We start from the raw sequence: 19,528 nt of genomic DNA, 5'->3' as shown, positions 1-19,528 counted from the left end.
AAATTAAAAGATAAGGCATTAAAGATATAATAATCAGAATCATAGCCTTCGTCATACAGATTTATACGCAACTGAACAAAAAAAATATGAAACATTTTTCCTGTGTAAAAAAATGAAACTCAAAGTAATTAAACAGAATCAAACTAAAACCTTTTAATAATATATGCAGCGTGAAACAAAGGGCTTGGTCTGATGATAATACGACTTTTCTAATGTATTTTATTTCCGTAAATTTGAATTGCAAAAATTTTTACTGTTAGATATTCTTTTATTTGATTTTTCGCCGAGGTTGGGTATTGGCCATAAAGCCAGAATATTCGTAAATTAGGGGTTGTTCTAACTGATATAAATGTCCTCATTCTTGAAAATTATTCTACTCTTGGCTCTTATAGAGTAAAATGATTATGAATACAGCAAAATCATAATTACAAATTTAAATAAATAGAAAAGGATGACCAACCTGATATGAAAAAAGTTCGGCAACAACACCAGCAAGGATCTTAATGTTCATATATTTAATCCTATGAGCTGATGAAAGAACCTTAATCCCATACGATGCCATTTGTTTCTCCTCCCAGTTCCATCTTCTTAGAAGCTTTATAATCCGACGAGATGTAACCTTACTCAGATCAGTATAGATGAGTTTTCTCAGGAATTCCTTAATTGGTGGACGAGGAGGCTTAGTCGAAGCGGGACTAAATTCTGGAGGATTAATTTGATAGTAGGCGTTCTCAATCATTGTCGTATATCGACTGTCCATTGCTATTACAGATTTCTTTCGCATTATTTGGTCCTTCAAAAAGATATAAGACTCTTTATAAAGAAAGAATACAGACATCAAAATACAGGCTATACTCAGGATGCGGAGAGGCAACATTTGCCTAAAATATTTTCTTTGAAATTTCTATCACCCATTTTCCTTCTTCACTGTTTTACCACAAAAATAAATAAATAAAAACAATCTTAGAAAACAATCTAATTACTATAAGACTAAAATAATTCTTACAAGCTAATTTGACAGAGTTTCAGAACATTCTTCAATGAGAATCGGAAAATCATATATTGATTCAAATCAATTAATTAAATGAAATTACACATTCTTATTTTATTACCACAGGACATTAAATAACATTTATAAGCCTATTTGACCAAGTCCACACTAGTCCACACCACACTCAGGACATTCGTTAAAAAAACTGTTAAAAAAATGTATATTACATATTTTAGACATAAATCATATATATATATATTAATGTAATTAATAAATTAATTAATTACTTAAATAATTGGATTCAGGAAACATATAATATTACAAACAAACCTTATCACCATTCGTAACAAATTAAATGATTTTTGAAAGTTAATTTGACAATGTGGAGTTCAGGACTCGAGTACATAAATTATCACCCAAAAATCCCTAGACCAGCTATTCTAAAAATCAACTATCATTTTTTTTTTTTTTTTTTCACTGTGTGTTCAGTAGGCTTAGTTGGTTTGACACCTGAACCGTTCATCGAATTACAGGAGTCATATTCAATGTGCGAAAAGATATAATGAGAATGCTATCTCAGCTCAGCCACTCCTCAGCTCAACCACTAATTAAAGAGGCTCAGCTCAACCACTCCTCAAAGAGTATCAGCTCAACCACTCCCTAATAAGGTTTGATTTCAATCAAATCCAACTTAGATGTCTTTGCGATTACTTCTTTGCAATTCCTGTGATATTTCGAACATAGATTTTTGCATTCACAGCGTATGCTAGCTTCCTGCAAATCACTGTAAATCTGTTTCTTATTTTTGAGAATGGTTGCTTTTTTTAGCAAGTCTGCAAACAATGCAATTGTTTTACCATTCATGCAAATCCTATACATGCACCAACATTTCTCAAAGATAGGTATTTTAGCAATCTGGCAAAAAAAGGAGCAAAAATTGATAATTGTTTTATACACTTACCATGGCATAGTTTTGTTGATGTTTATGTTTTTTTGCCTTTTTTTGCTTTTTCAGCAAAGCATTTTTCTTCACTGTCACCAGTGTCACTACCTCAAATCAACTCTAAAACGCTCGAGCCAGCACAAGATAAAACATGTATTTGCTGACGCTCCTCTCACAATTGGAAAGTTTTAGCAAGACTTAAAAAATGGCAAATATTGTTATGTTCTAGCTTTTTAGTAATAGTAGTATATTAAATAAACTCTTTTTTTATATTATTTATACCAAATTTTGGGTATACGGTATATATCATATAAGTTAATATCTTTTTTCTGCTTCCGGATTCAACTTTCAGTAAAACTTCGGTTGGGTTTAATTAAATTCAGAAAAGAGAATACCTTCGTGAAAGAACAGAAAATTTATAAATTAAAGAAAAAAATCGACAAAAATATTCACACTATTTAACCAAAATCTGCTAAGTTTCAGATAAAGTCCATTTTATGACAAGTACCCATTCTTTTGAAACTGACCAAACTTTATAAACAAATAAATTACAAAATAGATGGTTATGGTTCATAAGGTTTTATTAGCATTATCATGAATGTACAATTAATTACTTAAGCATAATATGCAAGTTAGTGGCATATTTTTTTGCTGTCCAAGGGTTAAATGCATCTACCAAATTAAAGTATTGAAATTTGCTTCTCATTTTTGTTTAAATTAAAAAATCCACATAAAAAGTATTATAAACAAGGTACAAAAATACAAATTTCTTATTTTTGATCAATTTTTGACCCCTCTCTACAAACATTTGAACATTATTTGATGGTACCTTTTCAAGTTACTTAAAAGCAGTATCAAAGTAAAGCATTTTCCAAAGAGAAAAAAAGAGACAAGAGCTAAGAGCTCACATGGTACTTGTGACGTGGTCGGAGGAGCCAAGAGCCAAAAGCTCATATGGTATAAGCTCTAGCAAAATTCTAAGAATCAATAGATTAATTTAAAAGGAGAATCAGAGGATTAATGCCGGTTGGGAATCAAAATAAAAGCTCTGAGACATGAGTTCCTTCTAAATGTTAATTTTCATTAAGATCCGATCTCCCACTCGTAAGTTAAAAATACCTCATTTTTTCCTAATTTTTCTTCTCTCTTCAGTCCCCAGATGGTCGAATCGGATAAACGACTTTATCAAGTCAATTTATGCAGCTCCCTGACACGCCTACCAATTTTCATCGTCCTAGCACGTCCAGAAGCACCGAACTCGCCAAAGCACTGGAATCCCCCCTTACTCCCCAAAAAGTGCGGATTCATTCCGGTTACGTCAATCACGTATCTTCGAAATTTACTTATCCTATCCACCAAGTTTCATCCCAATCCCTCCACTCTAAGCGTTTCCCAAGATTTAGGTATTCCCCTCCTACTCCCCAAAATGTCACCGTATCCGGTCGAGATTTAAAATAAGAGCTCTGAGACATGTAATCCTTCAATATATCAAATTTTATTAAGACCCTATAATCCGTTCTTACGTTAAAAATACCTCAGTTTTTCTAATTTTTCCAAATTAACAACCCCCAGCTCCCCCAAAGAGAACGGATCCGTTCCAATTATGTCGATCACGTATCTATGACTTGCGCTTATTCTTCCCTTCAAGTTTCATCCCGATCTCTCCAATCTAAGCGTTTTCCAAGATTTCTGTTCCCCCCTCCAACCCTCTTATGTCCCCGGATCCGATTCGAATTGAAAATGGAGCAACTAAGACATAAGATTCTTCTATGTATCAAGTTCCATTAAGATCCGATCACCCTTTCGTAAGATACCTCGATTTTCACGTTTTCCAAGAATTCCGGCTTCCCCCTCCAACTCCCCCAATGTCGCCGGATCTGGTCGAGATTTAAAATGAGACTTCTAAACCACAAGATCCTTCTAAATATTAAATTTCATTAAGATCTGATCACCAGTTCGTAAGTTACATATACCTCATATTTCTAATGTTTCCGAATTACCATTCCCCCCCCCCCCCCCAACTAAATGAAAGAGAGCAAATCCGGTCCGATTATTTCCGTCACGTATCTTGAACTTGTGCTTGTTCTTCCTACCAAGTTTCATCCTGATCTCTCTACTTCAAACGTTTTCCAAGACTTCCGGTCCCCCTCAATAACACTGGATCCGGTCAAGATTTAAAATAAGATATCTTAGTTACAAGGTCCTTCTAAATATGAAATTTCATTAAGATCCGATCACTCCTTCGTAAGTTAAAAATACCTCATTTTTTCTAATTTTTCAAAATTAGCCCTCACCCCCCCCCAACTCCTCCGAAGAGAGCGGATCCGTTCCAGTTATGTTAATCACGTATCTAGGACTTGTGCTTATTTTTTCCACCAAGTTTCATCCCAATCCCTCCACTCTAAGTATTTTCCAAGATTTTAGGTTTCCCCCTCCCAACTCCCCCCAATGTCAAAAGATCTGGTTGGAATTTGTAATAAGAGCTCTGAGACAGGAGTTCCTTCTAAATATTAAATCTCATTAAGATACGGTCACCCGTTCTTAAATTAAAAATACCTAAATTTTTCAGATTTTTCCAAATTAACAACCCTCAGCTCCCTCAAAGAGAACGGATCCGTACCAATTATGTCAATGTCGTATCTATAACTTGTGCTTATTCTTCTCGTCAAGTATCATCCCGATCTCTCTACTCTAAGGGTTTTCTAAGATCTCCGGTTTCCGAGATTTCTGTTTTCCCCCTCCAACACCTTTTTGTCCCCGGATCCGATTCGAATTGAAAATGGAGCATCTGAGACGTTAGATTCTTCTATATATTAAATGTCATTAAGATTTGATCACTCATTCGTAAGACACCTCGATTTTAACGTTTTCCAAGAATTTCGGTTTCCCCCTCAAACTCCCTTCAATGTCACCGGATCTGGTCGAGATTTAAAATGAGAGTTTTAAAGCACAAGATGCTTCTAGATATCAAATTTCATTAAGATCTGATTACCCGTTCGCGAGTTACTAATACCTAGTTTTTTCCAATTTTTCCGAATTACTCCCCCCCCCCCTCCCCCAACTCCACCAAAGTGAGCAGATCTGGTTTGGTTATGTCAGTCACCTATCTTGGACTTGGGCTTATTCTTTCCACCTAGTTTCATCCTGATTTCTCCGCTTTAAGCGTTTTCCAAGATTTCCACCCCCTCCCCCCTAATAACACTGGATCCGGTCGAGATTTAAAATAAGAGATCTGAGTTTTGAGGTCCTTCTAAATATGAAATTTCATTAAGATACGATCACTCTTTCGTAAGTCAAAAATACCTCATTTTTCTAATTTTTTAGAATTAGCCCTCCCCTCCAACTCCCTTAAAGAGATCAGATCCTTTCCGGTTATATCAATCCCGTATCTAGGACTTGTGCTTATTTTTTTCCACCAAGTTTCATCCCGATCCCTCCACTCTAAGCGTTTTTCAAGATTTTAGGTCCCTCCCCCCAACTCCCCCCAATATCACCGGATCTGGTCGTGATTGAAAAAAAGAGCTATGAGACACGATATCCTTCCAAACATCAAATTTGATTAAGATCCGATCACCCGTTCGTAATTTAAAAATACCTCATTTTTTCTAATTTTTCCGATTTAGCCGTCACCCCACTCCCCTCCAGAGGGTCGAATCGGGAAAACGACAATTTCTAATTTAATCTAGTCTGGTTCCTGGTATGTCTGCCAAATTTCGTCGTCCTAGCTTCCATGGAAGTGCCTAAACTAGCAAAACCAGGACAGACTGACAGACTGACCGACCGACAAAATTTTCGATCACTATATGTCACTTGGTAGATACCAAGTGCCAAAAAAAAAAGACCGAAGCTTAAGGGACAGACTTCAAAGCTCTAAAAACTGAAACCACCAGCAATTGGAACACCTGGCTTGATAAAGTTCATTTATTTTGGTATTGTCATTCAGAGGAAAATTTAATTGTCAACAGAAAAATCATATTAGCAAATATAATTAAATCCTCAACTTACTGTTGTTGTCATTTTAATGGCCCCTGTGCAAGTTTTTGGAAGCAGTCCTACGTTTTTAAGTTGTCAACATAGTATGAAAATTCTGCTATCGCTGGATCAAGACCGTGTCCAGGGGGGATAGGAGAATTGAGCCCCTGCCCTCGAAATATTTTTCTGATTCGTGAAAATGTAACAAAAATGCATATATACAAGTTTTGATATCTTTTTAAAGCTTTTCGTACCCCCCCCCTCCCGAACAAAAGTCCTGGATACGGCCTTCCGCAAGAAAACTAAGAGTTAGCCTGAAGAATATGTTCAGTGGAAGAAAGTTGGTGGAAGATCATTGAAAAAATGAGAATTTTCTTTATTTCTAACCAAATGTAGATCAATCCCTTTAGAAAAATTCTGAGTAATATCTTAATTCCGGTTCGGTGAATGGATAGATCTGAAACTACTCAATCTGATATTTTAAATATCCTGCCCTTTATAACGAGTTATGACATGGGGCCTGTCATAACATTTCATGTTTTAGAGGGGGCATTGGCCAAATCTTCACCTACTTTTGAACCAATAAAAGTAAGTCAGAAGGCTGAGTTAACTTACATACTTTGAAGGCCGTACAGAATTGCCCCGTGGTGTATGCATAAATAGCTAAACAAATTAAAAAAACAGAAGACTAATCGGTGTATATCCCATTTTCTGTTTTAATTACAAAAAGGATTTTTCTAAGAAATTCTTTATATCCCTCTGACGGTACAGCTGGCATATAGCTTAGTCTAAATTAGCCAAGAACAATTAAGTCCTGATGAACAGAAGAAAAGCAACAAGTCTCGAAAGAAAAGGTTCATCAGACTGAGCCAAATTTAATTAAAAAAGGATGACAGGAAATGATCTAGGAACTATTTTGTTATCCTTGTGGATTCCAGCCGCAAAATAGGGAGTCATTATACATGAACCAAATTCTATAAAAAAAAGTTGAGATCTGACAACGGTATATTATTTTTAAATAAATACAAATAAGATTTAATCAAAGGGACACATCTCACAGTTAACTCTTTCTATGCTGGAAGCAAATGGTTAAGAGTAATATAGCAAATTAACAGGATATACTTAGCAAAATAGCAGCAAATAAGCTTAGACTAGAAACTGTTCAAAAACAGGTTAGGAAATTAAAATAAAAAAGCAGCTCCAAAAACCCTATCATCACAACAGCTCAAGGGAGTTGCTTTCTATATAACTATACTCCCAAAAAATGCATTTTGCTGCCTCTAGTTGATCCATATAAGTAACACATTTGCCTTATATGTGTCGTTATTTTTTCGGTAGAAGCGCCCCTTGCAAGCGACACTGCTACTGCCCTTGCAAGTGTGCTACTGATTGATTTTGTTTGTAGTTTATCAAAAATAGTTTATTACTACTACTACTACTACCTTTAGATCTTTATAACTTCTAATATTAGCCTATCACCACAAAAAGAGCGATGTAGTGCTAACCTGGTCCCATCTCACCAGCGATACTTTACACCAGAGGCCAGAATGTGCCACCATAATAGGATTTTCCAAGAAATTGGTGAAGGTTCAGTAAAATGTGTGCACAATAAGAATGTTCTTTGCTTTCCATGTAAAAAATTAATCAAACCACTTGTCCAAAAAAGCAATAAGTGCCAAATCATTCACCTACAAGAGCCATTTCGACAGAGAATGGGCCAATAAACCTTACAAATACCAGGAAGACAGCTGTAGTTCTAGAAACACTTGAAGTAAAAGCCACCAACAAAAAGGACCACCAACAGATACGACAAGGGACAAGTTAGTTTGAAACAGGAATCACAAGTAAACCAGTAACGGAGTAGCACATCAGAGGCAACGCAATGGGGCTGCCTATAGTAAAGGCCATACGGCTCCAAAGTTTTATTACTTACTTTTTTTCTAGAAAAACTTCATATAGAAGGGGTCATCATATAAACATCAAACCGAGCTCGTTCAAATGGAGATCGAGACTTCTAGTGCCCTTTTTAAGCGTGAAAAGTGATCGGAGGCAACTAGCCCCCCCCCCCCCCACCACGCTCTTTTTTTCCAAGTAAATCCAATAAAAGTAAGAGGTAGCCATTTTTTTCAGAATAGTTCAAAAATAAACTAACAAAACACTGGGGTTGACACAACCCCCCAGGGCACGGGGGCAGCCGTTATAAGTTAGGCCCTGGGAGCAAAAATGGTTCTTGTAGAAGAAATGCTCGTATAAACTTCAGAGAGGGCTCTTTTGACTGGAAATTAAAAGTTCAAGTTCACTTTTTCAGAATCAAAAGAGATCGGAGGGCAACTAGCCCCCTTCACGCTCTTTTTCCCCACATACATCTGATGAAGATTTTGAGATAGCCATTGTGTTAAAAATAGTCCAAAGGTCAGATAACAAAACTCCGATGTCAACAAAAACCCCCAAGGCCCGAGACAGGAAGGGTAAGTTAGACCCTGTGGGCATATGAGGATGATCGGGTCATGAAAGGGTCAACATGATCGGAGGGCAGCTGGACCCCCACTCCGCCCTTTTCCCCAAATGCATCAGAAACAAATTTGAGATACATTTTGTAAAAAAATAGTTCAAGTCAGACAACAAAACTCTGATGTCGAGACAGCCCCCAGGGTCCAGGGGCAGGCGTTTTAAATAATGCCCTGGGGGAATATATGGTTCTTACGCAGGGGATACTAGTATAAAATTCCGAGACGGCTCATCTGAATGGAAACTGAAAGTTGTAGTTCACTTTTTAAGAGTCGAAAGTGATCAGAGGGCAGCTAGCCTCTCCCCCACACCTTTTCCCCCCAAATGTATCATATAAAATTTTGAGACAGTGATTTTGTTGAAAATAGCTAAAGGGGTCAGATAACGAAATTTCCTGAGTCGACACGACCCCCCGGGTCCCGGGGTCAGGCGTTGTAAGCTATGCCCTGGGGGTATATATGTTTCTATTGGAGGGATGTTTGAAAAAAATTCAGAGCGGGCTCATTTGTTTAAAAAGGGAAAGTTTTAGTTCCATTTGTATGAGTCAAAAGATCGGAGGGCAACGGGTGCCAATTGATATTTTGCCCCGAGCGCAAGAGAGGCAACAATCACCACTGTTGGGAAGATATGCTAGATATCTTACAGAAAAACTCTCATAGGATAGTTTTATGAAGCGTTTCCTAATACTATCCCCCCCTTCATACCTGTTTTTTCCCAAATGCATCACAAAAAAATTTTGCGATAACTATTTTGTTAAAAATAGTTAAAGGGTCGGATAACAAAATTTCCTGCGTCGACGCAACCCCCCAGGGCCCGGGTCAGGCATTGTAAGCTATGCCCTTGGGGTATATATGTTTTATGGAAGGGATGTTAGTAAAAACTTCAGAGAGGGCTCATTTGTTTAAAAAGGGAAAGTTCTAGTTCACTTTTTAAGAGTCAAAACAAATCCAAGGGCAACTAGCGACCCCCACGCCCTTTTGCCCAAACTCATCCGATAAGAATTTTAATATAGCGATTTTTTTAAAGTAGTTCAAACATCAGATAACAAAACAGCGGTGTCGACACATCCCCCAAGGCTCCGGGGGTAGACGGTGTAAGCTATGCCCTTGGGGTATATATATTTTATGGAAGGGAGGCTAGTAAAAACTTCAGAGAAAGCTCATCTATTTAAAAAGGGAAAGTTCTAGTTCATTTTTTAAGAGTCAAAACAAATCCAAGGGCAACTAGCCACCCCTACGCCCTTTTGTCCAAACTCATGCGATAAGAATTTTAATATAGCGATTTTTTTTAAAGTAGTTCAAACCTTAGATAACAAAACAGCGGTGTCGACACATCCCCCCAGGCTCCGGGGGCAGACGTTGTAAGTCATACCCTGGGAGCATATATGGTTCTTATGGAAGGGATGATCGTATAAACTTCAGAGAGGGCTCATTTGATTGGAAATTCCAAGTTCTAGTTCACTTTTAAAGAGTCAAAAGTAATCGCAAGGCCGTTAGCCTCCTCCTCCCACGTTTTTTTGCGAAATGCATCAGATAAAAATTTTGAGTTAGCCATTTTGTCAAACATAGTTCAAAGGTCACATAACAACAAATCCGGTATCAACACAAACCCCCAGGGCCCGAGGGCAGGTGTTTTAATTTATTCCCTTTAGGCAAATATGATTTTGATAGAAGTGATGCGAGTATAAGCTTCAGAGAGGACCATTTGAGTGGAAATTAAAAGTTCTTGTTCACTTTTTCAGCGTCTAAAGAGATCGTAGGGCAACTAGGCCCTCCCCCTCCATATCTTCCCCCCTAAACCCATCCGAAACATTTTTAGATGACCATTTTGTTAAAAATAGTTCAAACATCAGATATTAAAACTCTGGGATAGAAACAAGCCCCAGGGCCCGGGGACAGGCATTGTAAGTTATGCTCTGGGGGCATATATGGTTCTTATAGAAGGGATGAAGGGATGAGCTCAGTTCTTGAAATTCAAGAATAACCGGACGGTAAGCAGCCCCTCCCCATGCCATTTTTTTCCTAGATTCTTCCAATCAAAATTTTGAGTTAGATTTTTGTTCAAAATCATCCAAATATCAAACAGCTACGGTTCTGGACTTGAATTCCCCCATCCCTGGGGGCGAGGGCTGTAAGTTACACTAGCATACTAGCAGCCCCGTTAAAACATAAAATTCGTATGGAAAGCGTGGTCTTATAAAGTTTGGAGCGAGTTTATTCGACCAAGAATCGAAATTTATGTCTCTTTTAGGAATCGAAAGTGATCAGAGAGAAACAAGCCCCCTCCCCCCTTGTGCCATTTTTCCCCAAATGCATCTTATCAAAATTTTGGAATAGTCGTTTTGTTCAAAATAGACCAACATTTTAATTACTATAACTTAGGGGTTGAGAAATCATAGCCCCGGGGACAAGGATTGTGACTTACGTAAGTTGACTGTTATTAGTATATAAGGTTTTTGCGGAAAGGGTGTCGTATTAACTTTGGAGGGGGCTCATTTGATCGGAAATTGATACTTTTGGTTCCTTTTTACGAGTCAAAAGGGACCAATGGGCAACTAGCACATGCCCCAATTTTTCAAAGGATATCAGGTCAAAATTTTGAGATTTTCATTTTGTTCAAAAAAGTCAAAAGGCCAAATATCTATGCTTCGGGGTTGAACCCCCCAACCCTGAAAAAAGGGCTCTCGAGTCACAGAACTTGCTTATTGTTACTTTGCTACCTTGTTTACTTCGATGTTTTCTTTACTCTTTTATTGTTTTTTTATATTGTCACTTCGATACTAGTTCTGATACTTTGATGAATATCGACGTTGAAAAAAAAAGTTTGACTCTGAAATAAGGAATTTTTAATCAAAAAAAGAACAAAATTAATTTAAAAAACGTAAAGGTAACGTAAAGGTAAAACGTAATTTAAAAAAAAGTAAAGGCTATTTTAAACTTGAGATCAGCAGATACAAAAACCTGTTAAAATTCATACTCAAAACAGTCAGATATTATTATTAAAGAATAAATCAAACTCAAAATGAGCTTAAATTAAATAAACTATCATAGCGAAACAAGAGCCAAAAGCTCATATGGCACTTGAGACGAAGTTGGAAGAGCCAAGAGCTCATATGGCATGAGCTCTAAAAAAATTCTAAGAGTCAATAGATTGATTTAAAAGGAAAATTAGAGGCTTAATGCCGGTTGGAATTTAAAATAAGAGCTCTGAGGCACGAGGATCTTCTAAACATCAAAATTCATTAAGATCCGATCACCCACTCCTAAGTTAAAAATACCTCATTTTCTAATTTTTCCTGTCCCTTCAGCCCCCCAGATGGTCGAATCAGGAAAAATGACTATTATCGAGTCAATTTGTGCAAATCAATGACATGCCTTCCAAGTTTCATCGTCCTAGCACGTCCAGAAGCACCGAACTCACCAAAGCACTGGACCCCCAACAAACTCCCCCAAAGAAACCGGATCCAGTCTGGTTACGTCAATCACTTATCTACGACATATGCTTATTCTTCCCACCAAGTTTCATCCCGATCTCTTCACTCTAAGCGTTTTCCAAAATTTCCGGTTTCCCCTTCCAACTCCCCCCAGTATCACCGGATACGGTCGGGATTTAAAATAAGAGGTCTGACACACGAGGTCCGTTCTAAATATTAAATTTCATTAAGATCCGATAACCCATTCGTAAGTTAAAAATACCAAATTTGTTCTACTTTTTCTGAATTACCCCCCCCACAACTCCCCCAAAGAGATAAAATGAAGTCTTTTTATGTCGATCACATATCTAGGACTTTTAATTATTCTTTCAACCAAGTGTCATCCCAGTCTCTCCGCTCTAAGCGTTTTCCGAGATTTCCGGTTTCCTCCTCCAACTTCCTCCAAAATCACCGGATCCGGTCAAGATATAAAATAGGAGCTCTGAGACAAATTTCAATAAGATTCAATCAGCTGTTCGTAAGTCAAAAATACCTCATTTTTTCTAATTTGTTCAAATTACCGAATTATGAGCCCCCCCCCCCCAATGTCATTAGGTTTCCCCCTAAAACTCCCCCAATGTCACTGAACCCGTCCAGAATTTAAAATAAGAGCTCTGAGTTACGAGGTTCTTCTAAATACCAAATTTCATTAAGATCCGATCACCTGTTCGTATGTAAAAATACCTCATTTTTTCTAATTTGTCCGAATTAACCAAAATGCCCCCCCCCCCAAAAAAAAAGTGAGCGGATCCGTTCCGTTTACGTTAATCATATATCTAGGACTTGTGCTTATTCTTCCCACCAAGTTTCATCCCAATCTGTCCACTCTAATTGTTTTCCAAGATTTCCGGTTCCCCCCTCCAACTCTCTCCAGTGTTACTGGATGTCAACTCCATCCAACGAAACTTATATATTTAAAATCAGAATAAAATGCGATTATTTTAATGTAACTATTGGTATCAAGATTTCATTTTTTTAGAGTTTCGGTTACTATTGAGCCGGGTTACTCCTTACTACAGTTCGTTACCACGAACTGTTTGAAAACCTAAAGCCTAGTGCGTCTTTGGCACTTCACTGAAACGAATTACCCTACGAATATTTTCTTTTCCAGTTCTTACAGGATTGAAAATGAAAATAATTCTATATTCTAGGATTGAAAACGAGAATGTCTATACTTTCCTGTTCATGACACATATTGTTTTCAGTAAAGCGCCAATGACGCAGTAGGTTTTAGACTTTTACAGTGAGAGAAGGAGGAGATGCCCAAACTCTTGTTTGTAGTGATTTTTGTTCGTTTCAAGCTTGATTTACGCATTGAATTTGTTTCACTAGTTAATTTATTTATTCATTTATATTAGTATTTATAGTATGTTTGTTTGCATTAATTGTTTATTTACTTTTTGTTCGTTTTGGTTTCATTCATAATTCAATAGCAAAATATTTTTTCGTTTTAAGCTTGATTTGCATATTCAATTAAAGCATTACTCGCTTTAAGATTTATTTATTCATTTATATTATTACTTGTAGTATTTTTTATCGTTATGATTGTTTAGTTGCTTTTTGCTCGTTTCGGGTTTCAACTTAAGCATTGTTCGCTTTACGATTAATTTATTTATTTATACTAACACTTGTTATATGTTTTTTGCTAAGACTTTTTATTTACTTTCTGTTCATTTTGAGTTTCTTTTATTCTTGAATTAAATAAATAAAAAAAACAAGTTTTTTTTAACTGCAAGTATGGGACGACAATAAAACTTAAACCGAACAGAAATTGTTCCGTATATGAAAAGGGTTTTCACCTCCTCAACGCCTCGCTCTTTACGCTAAAGTTTGACTTTTTGTCACAACTCTACTTTTTCAAACAATAAAAAACTATAGCGTCTAAGAGTTTTTTCGGGGGGAGCATAATTCGGTAATTCGAAAAAAAATAGAAAAAAATTGGGTATTTTTAACTTACGAACGGGTGATTGAATCTTAATGAAATTTGATATTTAGAAGAAGGGGCTGTTCTCTCCTCAATACCCCGCTCTTTACGCTAAAGTTTTTCACTGTTTTAAAAAGTAGAGTGGAGAGAAAGAGTCAAACCTTAGCGTAAAGAGCGGGGCGTTGAGGAGGTAACAGCCCTTTTCATATACGGAGTAATTTCTGTTCATTTTAAGTCTTAATATCGCTCCTTACTTTCAGTTTAAAAAACTTGTTTTTTTTTATTTAATTACAGTTAAGGAAGGGGGCTGTATCCAATCTACTGTTTGTATTGACACTATATTCGTCTTGAACAATCTTGGAAAGAACTAATAAATTAAACTGAATATCTAATGTATACTGATATTAATTGCTGAAAGCTCATCAGTTCACCATAATTTTAATGTTTATTTTCAATGTTAAGTACAAAAGAAAACGTTTTTGATATAATTCGTTTTCAGTAAAGCTCCAATAACATAGTAGGTTTTCGACTTTTACAGAGAGAGAAGGAGGCGATACCCTAACTCTTGTTTTTAGTGATTTTGTTCGTTTCAAGCTTGATTTGCATATTTCATCATTACTCGCTTTAATTTTTATTTATTATTCATATTGTCCCCTCCGGGACAATGGGTTGTCCCCTCCGCAATCCCTCGCTCTTTACGCTAAAGTTTGACTCTTTGCCACAATTCTGCTTTTTAAAACAATTAAAAGTTTTAGCGTAAAGAGCGAGGGATTGCGAAGGGGACAACCCATTTCATATACGGAGTAATTTCTGTTCGTTTTAGTTTTAATGTCGCTCCTTACTTTCAGTTAAAAAAACTAGTTTTTTTATGTAATTTTTTACAAAGAAGCGTGTTTCTGGTTCATGGCAGCAAATATATAAAATAATTCGGAAACTTGAAAAACAGTATTCCAAGGAGAATAACCATAAAATTTAGCTTTTTCAATTATTAATATTTGTCATATAAAAGTATTTTAGTAATCCTTTTTTACATTAAAATATCCCTCCATTATCAGTCCATTTTCAAGAAATATTCTATATTTACATAATATTACATGCAATCAATTTGTTTTAAAATCTCAATTTAATGACATAGATTATTGTTTCCAGAATGTTCCAAAAATTCTTATTTCAGCGCATTTGGAATGCCACCCTCTTTCAATTATCCAAAAACGATTAGGTCCAAATAGAGGGAAGAAAAGCAACAAGTCTCAAAACAAAAGATTCAGAATTCTGAGCCTGATTTAATTAACGGGGGATAGTAGATAATGATCTAGGAATCATTTTGCTATCTTGTTAGAATCCATCCGGAAAACAGGGAGTCGTTATACATCACCCAGGGATAATTTTTCTATTCCATTTACGAGATTGATTAAAGTCTTTAATCTATTTTTCGCACAAGTATAGCTTCCATGGAATTCTTAAAGGCCCTAGTATATAATGAAAGCAAATTTAAAAAAAAATACAATCATGACTTCAAGGTTTTTTTCTTGAGAAGCTAGTAATTTATGAAAATAGATTATTGATTGATGTCATTACCGCACCATTTTAATGAATATTTCGATCGGGGGGGGGGAGGAGAGTAGTGGTACGGTGCATAAGAAATTACTCTTCTCGTAAAATATGCATAAAATGACAATGGAAAGCTAAACTATAGATGGTAGCACAAAATAGAGAACAGCAGCATATTTGACATTACTACCATAACCTGACACTGTCACAGCACTCACATAACTGACATTTTTCCTCCTCTGAGATAGTTGCAAAAATTTTTTTAATCTTTTCTTAAAAGGTGGATCAGCAAGAAAGTATAGAAACAAACGCACTAAGCATATCATATAGTATAGTATATCATATGAGATAGTATACAGTATAGCATATAGTATAGATATGAATGCAGTATAGATAGGCTAAAGTGCATATGGAAAATCAATGTAAGAGCCCTACGCTGGAACTACTAAAATCATCTTATGTGCCGGAGGCTTCCCAATTTATGCTTGCAACGGAAAACACTCAAGAGCATTGTGAGTGCGACGAAGCTTTTCCTTTCGAACAATTACTACAACTCTGGTACAAATAAATGCAACACAGGGGGCCAAAGACAATATCAATCATAGTCACAGACAATAGCAATTATAGTTGCAGCAGTCGCTGCATAAAAAAACGAAGCTGAGTCCATAGTAAATGAACATTTTAAAATACTTTCTGGAAAAGAAAATCAATACAAACGGACAAGATTTTTTTACTGTTATTATGGCGAAAATACGTTACTTCATATAAATAAACAAAGTAACTAAACTATCAACCACACTTTCCACGATAAAACAGGTTAAAGTTGATAAGACATCCTATCATTGTAAAAGTCTATTGAGATTTAGAAAATCATACACAAGAACAAAAATAGGAAAAATTATTGGAGCAAGAGAGAGACACTACAGCCGGCTTTGCTACCATTATTCACAAATCGCAAAAAATTAGCTTAAGAGTTGATCAAAGTTAAAGCTAGTTGAAGCTGGTGTTTTGGACTGGTGTTAGATAATAATATTGTAATTCGATGCAAATCAAAGTTTATAAATAAGAGTGAACCTTGCTGGCTCCGTCCGTCCTTCTGAAAAGCAATTATTATATTCATTCCTCCTTTTCAAAGTTGTAACTGTAATAAACAAATTATAAATATATTTTATTTTCAGTGAAAGGCAAACACTTCTTTTTTACTCTTTAATCAGTTCCTTTGAATTTATTATTTTTCCAAATGAAAATTTAAACACTAATGACAGCTTATCGTAGCGAAAACCCTAACACAGATATGCACGCTGCTGTACCAACTCTCTAATCACCTCTTAACGATTTTCCTTTTTGAACTTGATTAAATAAAAACAAACTAGTTTTTTTAACTGAAAGTAGGAAGCGACATTAAAACTTAAAACGAACAGAAATTAATCTGTGTAAGAAAGGGGCTGTTCCCTTCTCAACACCTCGCTCTTTACGCTAAAGTTTGACTCTTTCTCTTAACTCTTCTTTTTAAAACAGTAAAAAACTTTAGCGTAAAGAGCGGGTTGTTGAGGGGGAAAGACCCCTTTCATATACGGAGTAATTTCTGTTCCTTTTAAGTTTTAATGTTGCTCCTTACTTTCATATAAAAAAACTTGCTTTTTTATTTAATTTCTGGACGTTTTTGAATTAATGCATGTTTTGATCTTGACTCTCCGCACATAAATAATTAAAACAAATTTGCATATTATTATTTTTTTTTTTGGCTAAATGGCTTTCTCATAGTTTTAATCGGAAGATTTTGAGAAAAAAAGAGCGAGTTAGGAGGCCTAGTTACCCTCCAATTTTTCGATTACTTAAAAAGGCAAGAACTTTTAATTTTTTACGAACGTCTTCATTAGTAAAAAATATACGTAACTTACGAATTAACTTACGTAACGAACTTCTATATTTGTATGTTTTTATTGCGTATATGAGGGGGTTCATCCCTCGTCGATACCTCGCTCTTTACACTAAAGCTTAAATTTTGTCCCAATTCCTTAAGAATGACCTCTGAATCACAAAGGCCGTAGAATAAATAGTTGAAATTGCTAAAAATACTTTAGCGTAAAGAGTGAGGTATTACGAGGAGGTAAACTCCTCATATGCGTAATAATTTTAGTTCGTTTCAAGTTTTAATGCTGCTCCTTACTTTGAGTAGAAAAAACTTTTCATGTTTACTTTTTCATTGTTTATCAAATTCTCTTCCCCCATGAGACGTTCCTCCGTGGAAACATCCTCCCACGTAACCCCCCCCCCTAAACCAAAAAGATCCCCCTGAAAACGTATGTACACTTCCTAGTAACCATTACTATATGTAAACACAAGTCAAAGTTTGTAAATTGCAGCCCCTCCCACGGGGATTGTGGGGGAGTAAGTCGTCCCCAAAGACATAGTTATTAGGTTTTTCGACTATGGTGAATAAAATAGCTACCTCAGAATTTTGATCCGGTGACTTTGGGGGAAAATGAGCAGGGAAGGGGGCCTAGGTGCCCTCCAAATTTTTGGTCATAGTTACTGTATCTTTCAACAACACTGAACAAAATGACTTTCATAAAATTTTGATTGGATGTGTTAGGAGACTTTAAATTTCCAGTCGAATGAGATCCTTCCAAAGTTTCTACGACAGCTCCTTCCATATAAAGTGCCTTAGGGGAAAAAACAATACATTGTGCCCGTAAAACTCTTTACTTAGGCACCGCTATTCTACTGCCTATGAAAAAATAATAGTGGTCAGAATGACTTAAACCCTATAGAAGCCTCAGGATCATGCAGATTTTCAATCCCTTTATCTCAAAAATTTTCCATGTACCCATTCATCCAAAGTTTATGGTACAACTATTAGTGTCAATTAAACAAAATTTTCACACAGGAAGTTTTTCAAAGAAAAGTTAAAAGCAACACCAAGAATAGCCTGAGTTTCAACTAGCAAGGTTTTCAAAAAGGTATATAAGCAATACCATAAAGAGCGAAATTCTATAATAGCTAGCAATATCACTGAAACTTTTAAAAGGGTTAATTCGACAGAAAATTAAAAGTTCTAGTGCCCATTTTCAAAGTGAAAAGTGATTGGAGGAAAAGCAGCCCTCCTCCCAAGCCCATTTACTTTCCAAACATATCCAATTAAAATTTTTAGGCAACCATTTTGTTCAGCATAGGAGAACGGTTCAGTTGCTATGTCTCAAGGTATATTGGTTATGTTACCCCTCCCCCCAGTAATACAATTTCCTCGTTATGATTTGAAATTAAATAGTACTTCAAAAATTAATCAAAGGCATTGCGTGTAAGCTGATTGCCAATAAGACATCTCAGCAATATTTCAAGAACGACTGGAGGTATTAAGTTGGAACTTTCAGGGCTACTACTATCACTACTTCTGCTCTTACGATTCAACTAAATCAAAAGAGTGTAAGTGTATCCAGACTGTCACAAAGAGTAGACATTAGCTTTTGGGAATGGATATAAGTTTTATTTTTCAAGGCAGCTTAAGTGAGGTCTAAGACAAAATTAAAAAAGACTATTCGTGTCAGGCTTAAAAATTATTTAAAAGGTTTCTCTAACGTACATATGGGAAACCAAACATCGATTTTTATAGAAAAAAACGAAGATATATAAAATATTTATTTTTTCTATAAAAAGACTACGTCAAAAAAAACGAGCAGAAATTACTTTATGAAACTTTTTCCACAAAATACATTTTTCAGAGAAAATTAAAGAGCTTCATTAAACCAAAAATGAGTAGAAATAAAGTCAAAAAGTCTCCTATGGGTAAGACTTCCACAAATAACCATCAATATATAAATGAAACCCAAAAACTGAACAGAAATTACATTATATAACCGAGTAAAACTCAAAAACAAGCAGAAATTAACCTTAGTAGGGTTAAAAGATCCATATGCCTTCTCAAGACCAGAACATAGTTTACACTTTACTGGAAAAAAAAAACAACAAAAGCACTTGGATTGTCACTTTAATATACATATACTGATATTTATTCCTTAAAATGTTTACAGATTTCATTTGTTAAAGTTAAAAAGGTGAAAACATTTAAATATATTTTGTTTTAACAACCAAGTTAAACATAAACAAGCAGAAACTACAGCCAACAGGGCTAGCGCTGCCTATGCCTTGCAAAGACCTAAACGTCAT

At 35.8% G+C, this 19,528-nt stretch overlaps 1 protein-coding gene across 3 annotated transcripts in view; it reads right to left on the bottom strand.

The window, feature by feature from the left end:
• Window positions 1–19,528, bottom strand: part of LOC136026682 (regulator of nonsense transcripts 2-like) — a 173,421-nt gene that overhangs the window by 88,490 nt on the left and 65,403 nt on the right. For all 3 annotated transcript variants that reach the window (XM_065703426.1, XM_065703427.1, XM_065703425.1), the window contains one exon: window positions 461–793. In XM_065703426.1, the coding sequence (XP_065559498.1) occupies window positions 461–793 (333 nt within the window). The remainder of the gene's footprint in view (window positions 1–460; window positions 794–19,528) is intronic.

Source organism: Artemia franciscana, chromosome 4 (genome assembly GCF_032884065.1).
Source record: "Artemia franciscana chromosome 4, ASM3288406v1, whole genome shotgun sequence".
In the NCBI taxonomy this organism is placed as follows: Eukaryota; Metazoa; Arthropoda; class Branchiopoda; order Anostraca; family Artemiidae; genus Artemia; species Artemia franciscana.
The sequence above is the reverse complement of the archived record's forward strand: the minus strand, read 5'-3'. Positions and strand labels throughout refer to the sequence as shown.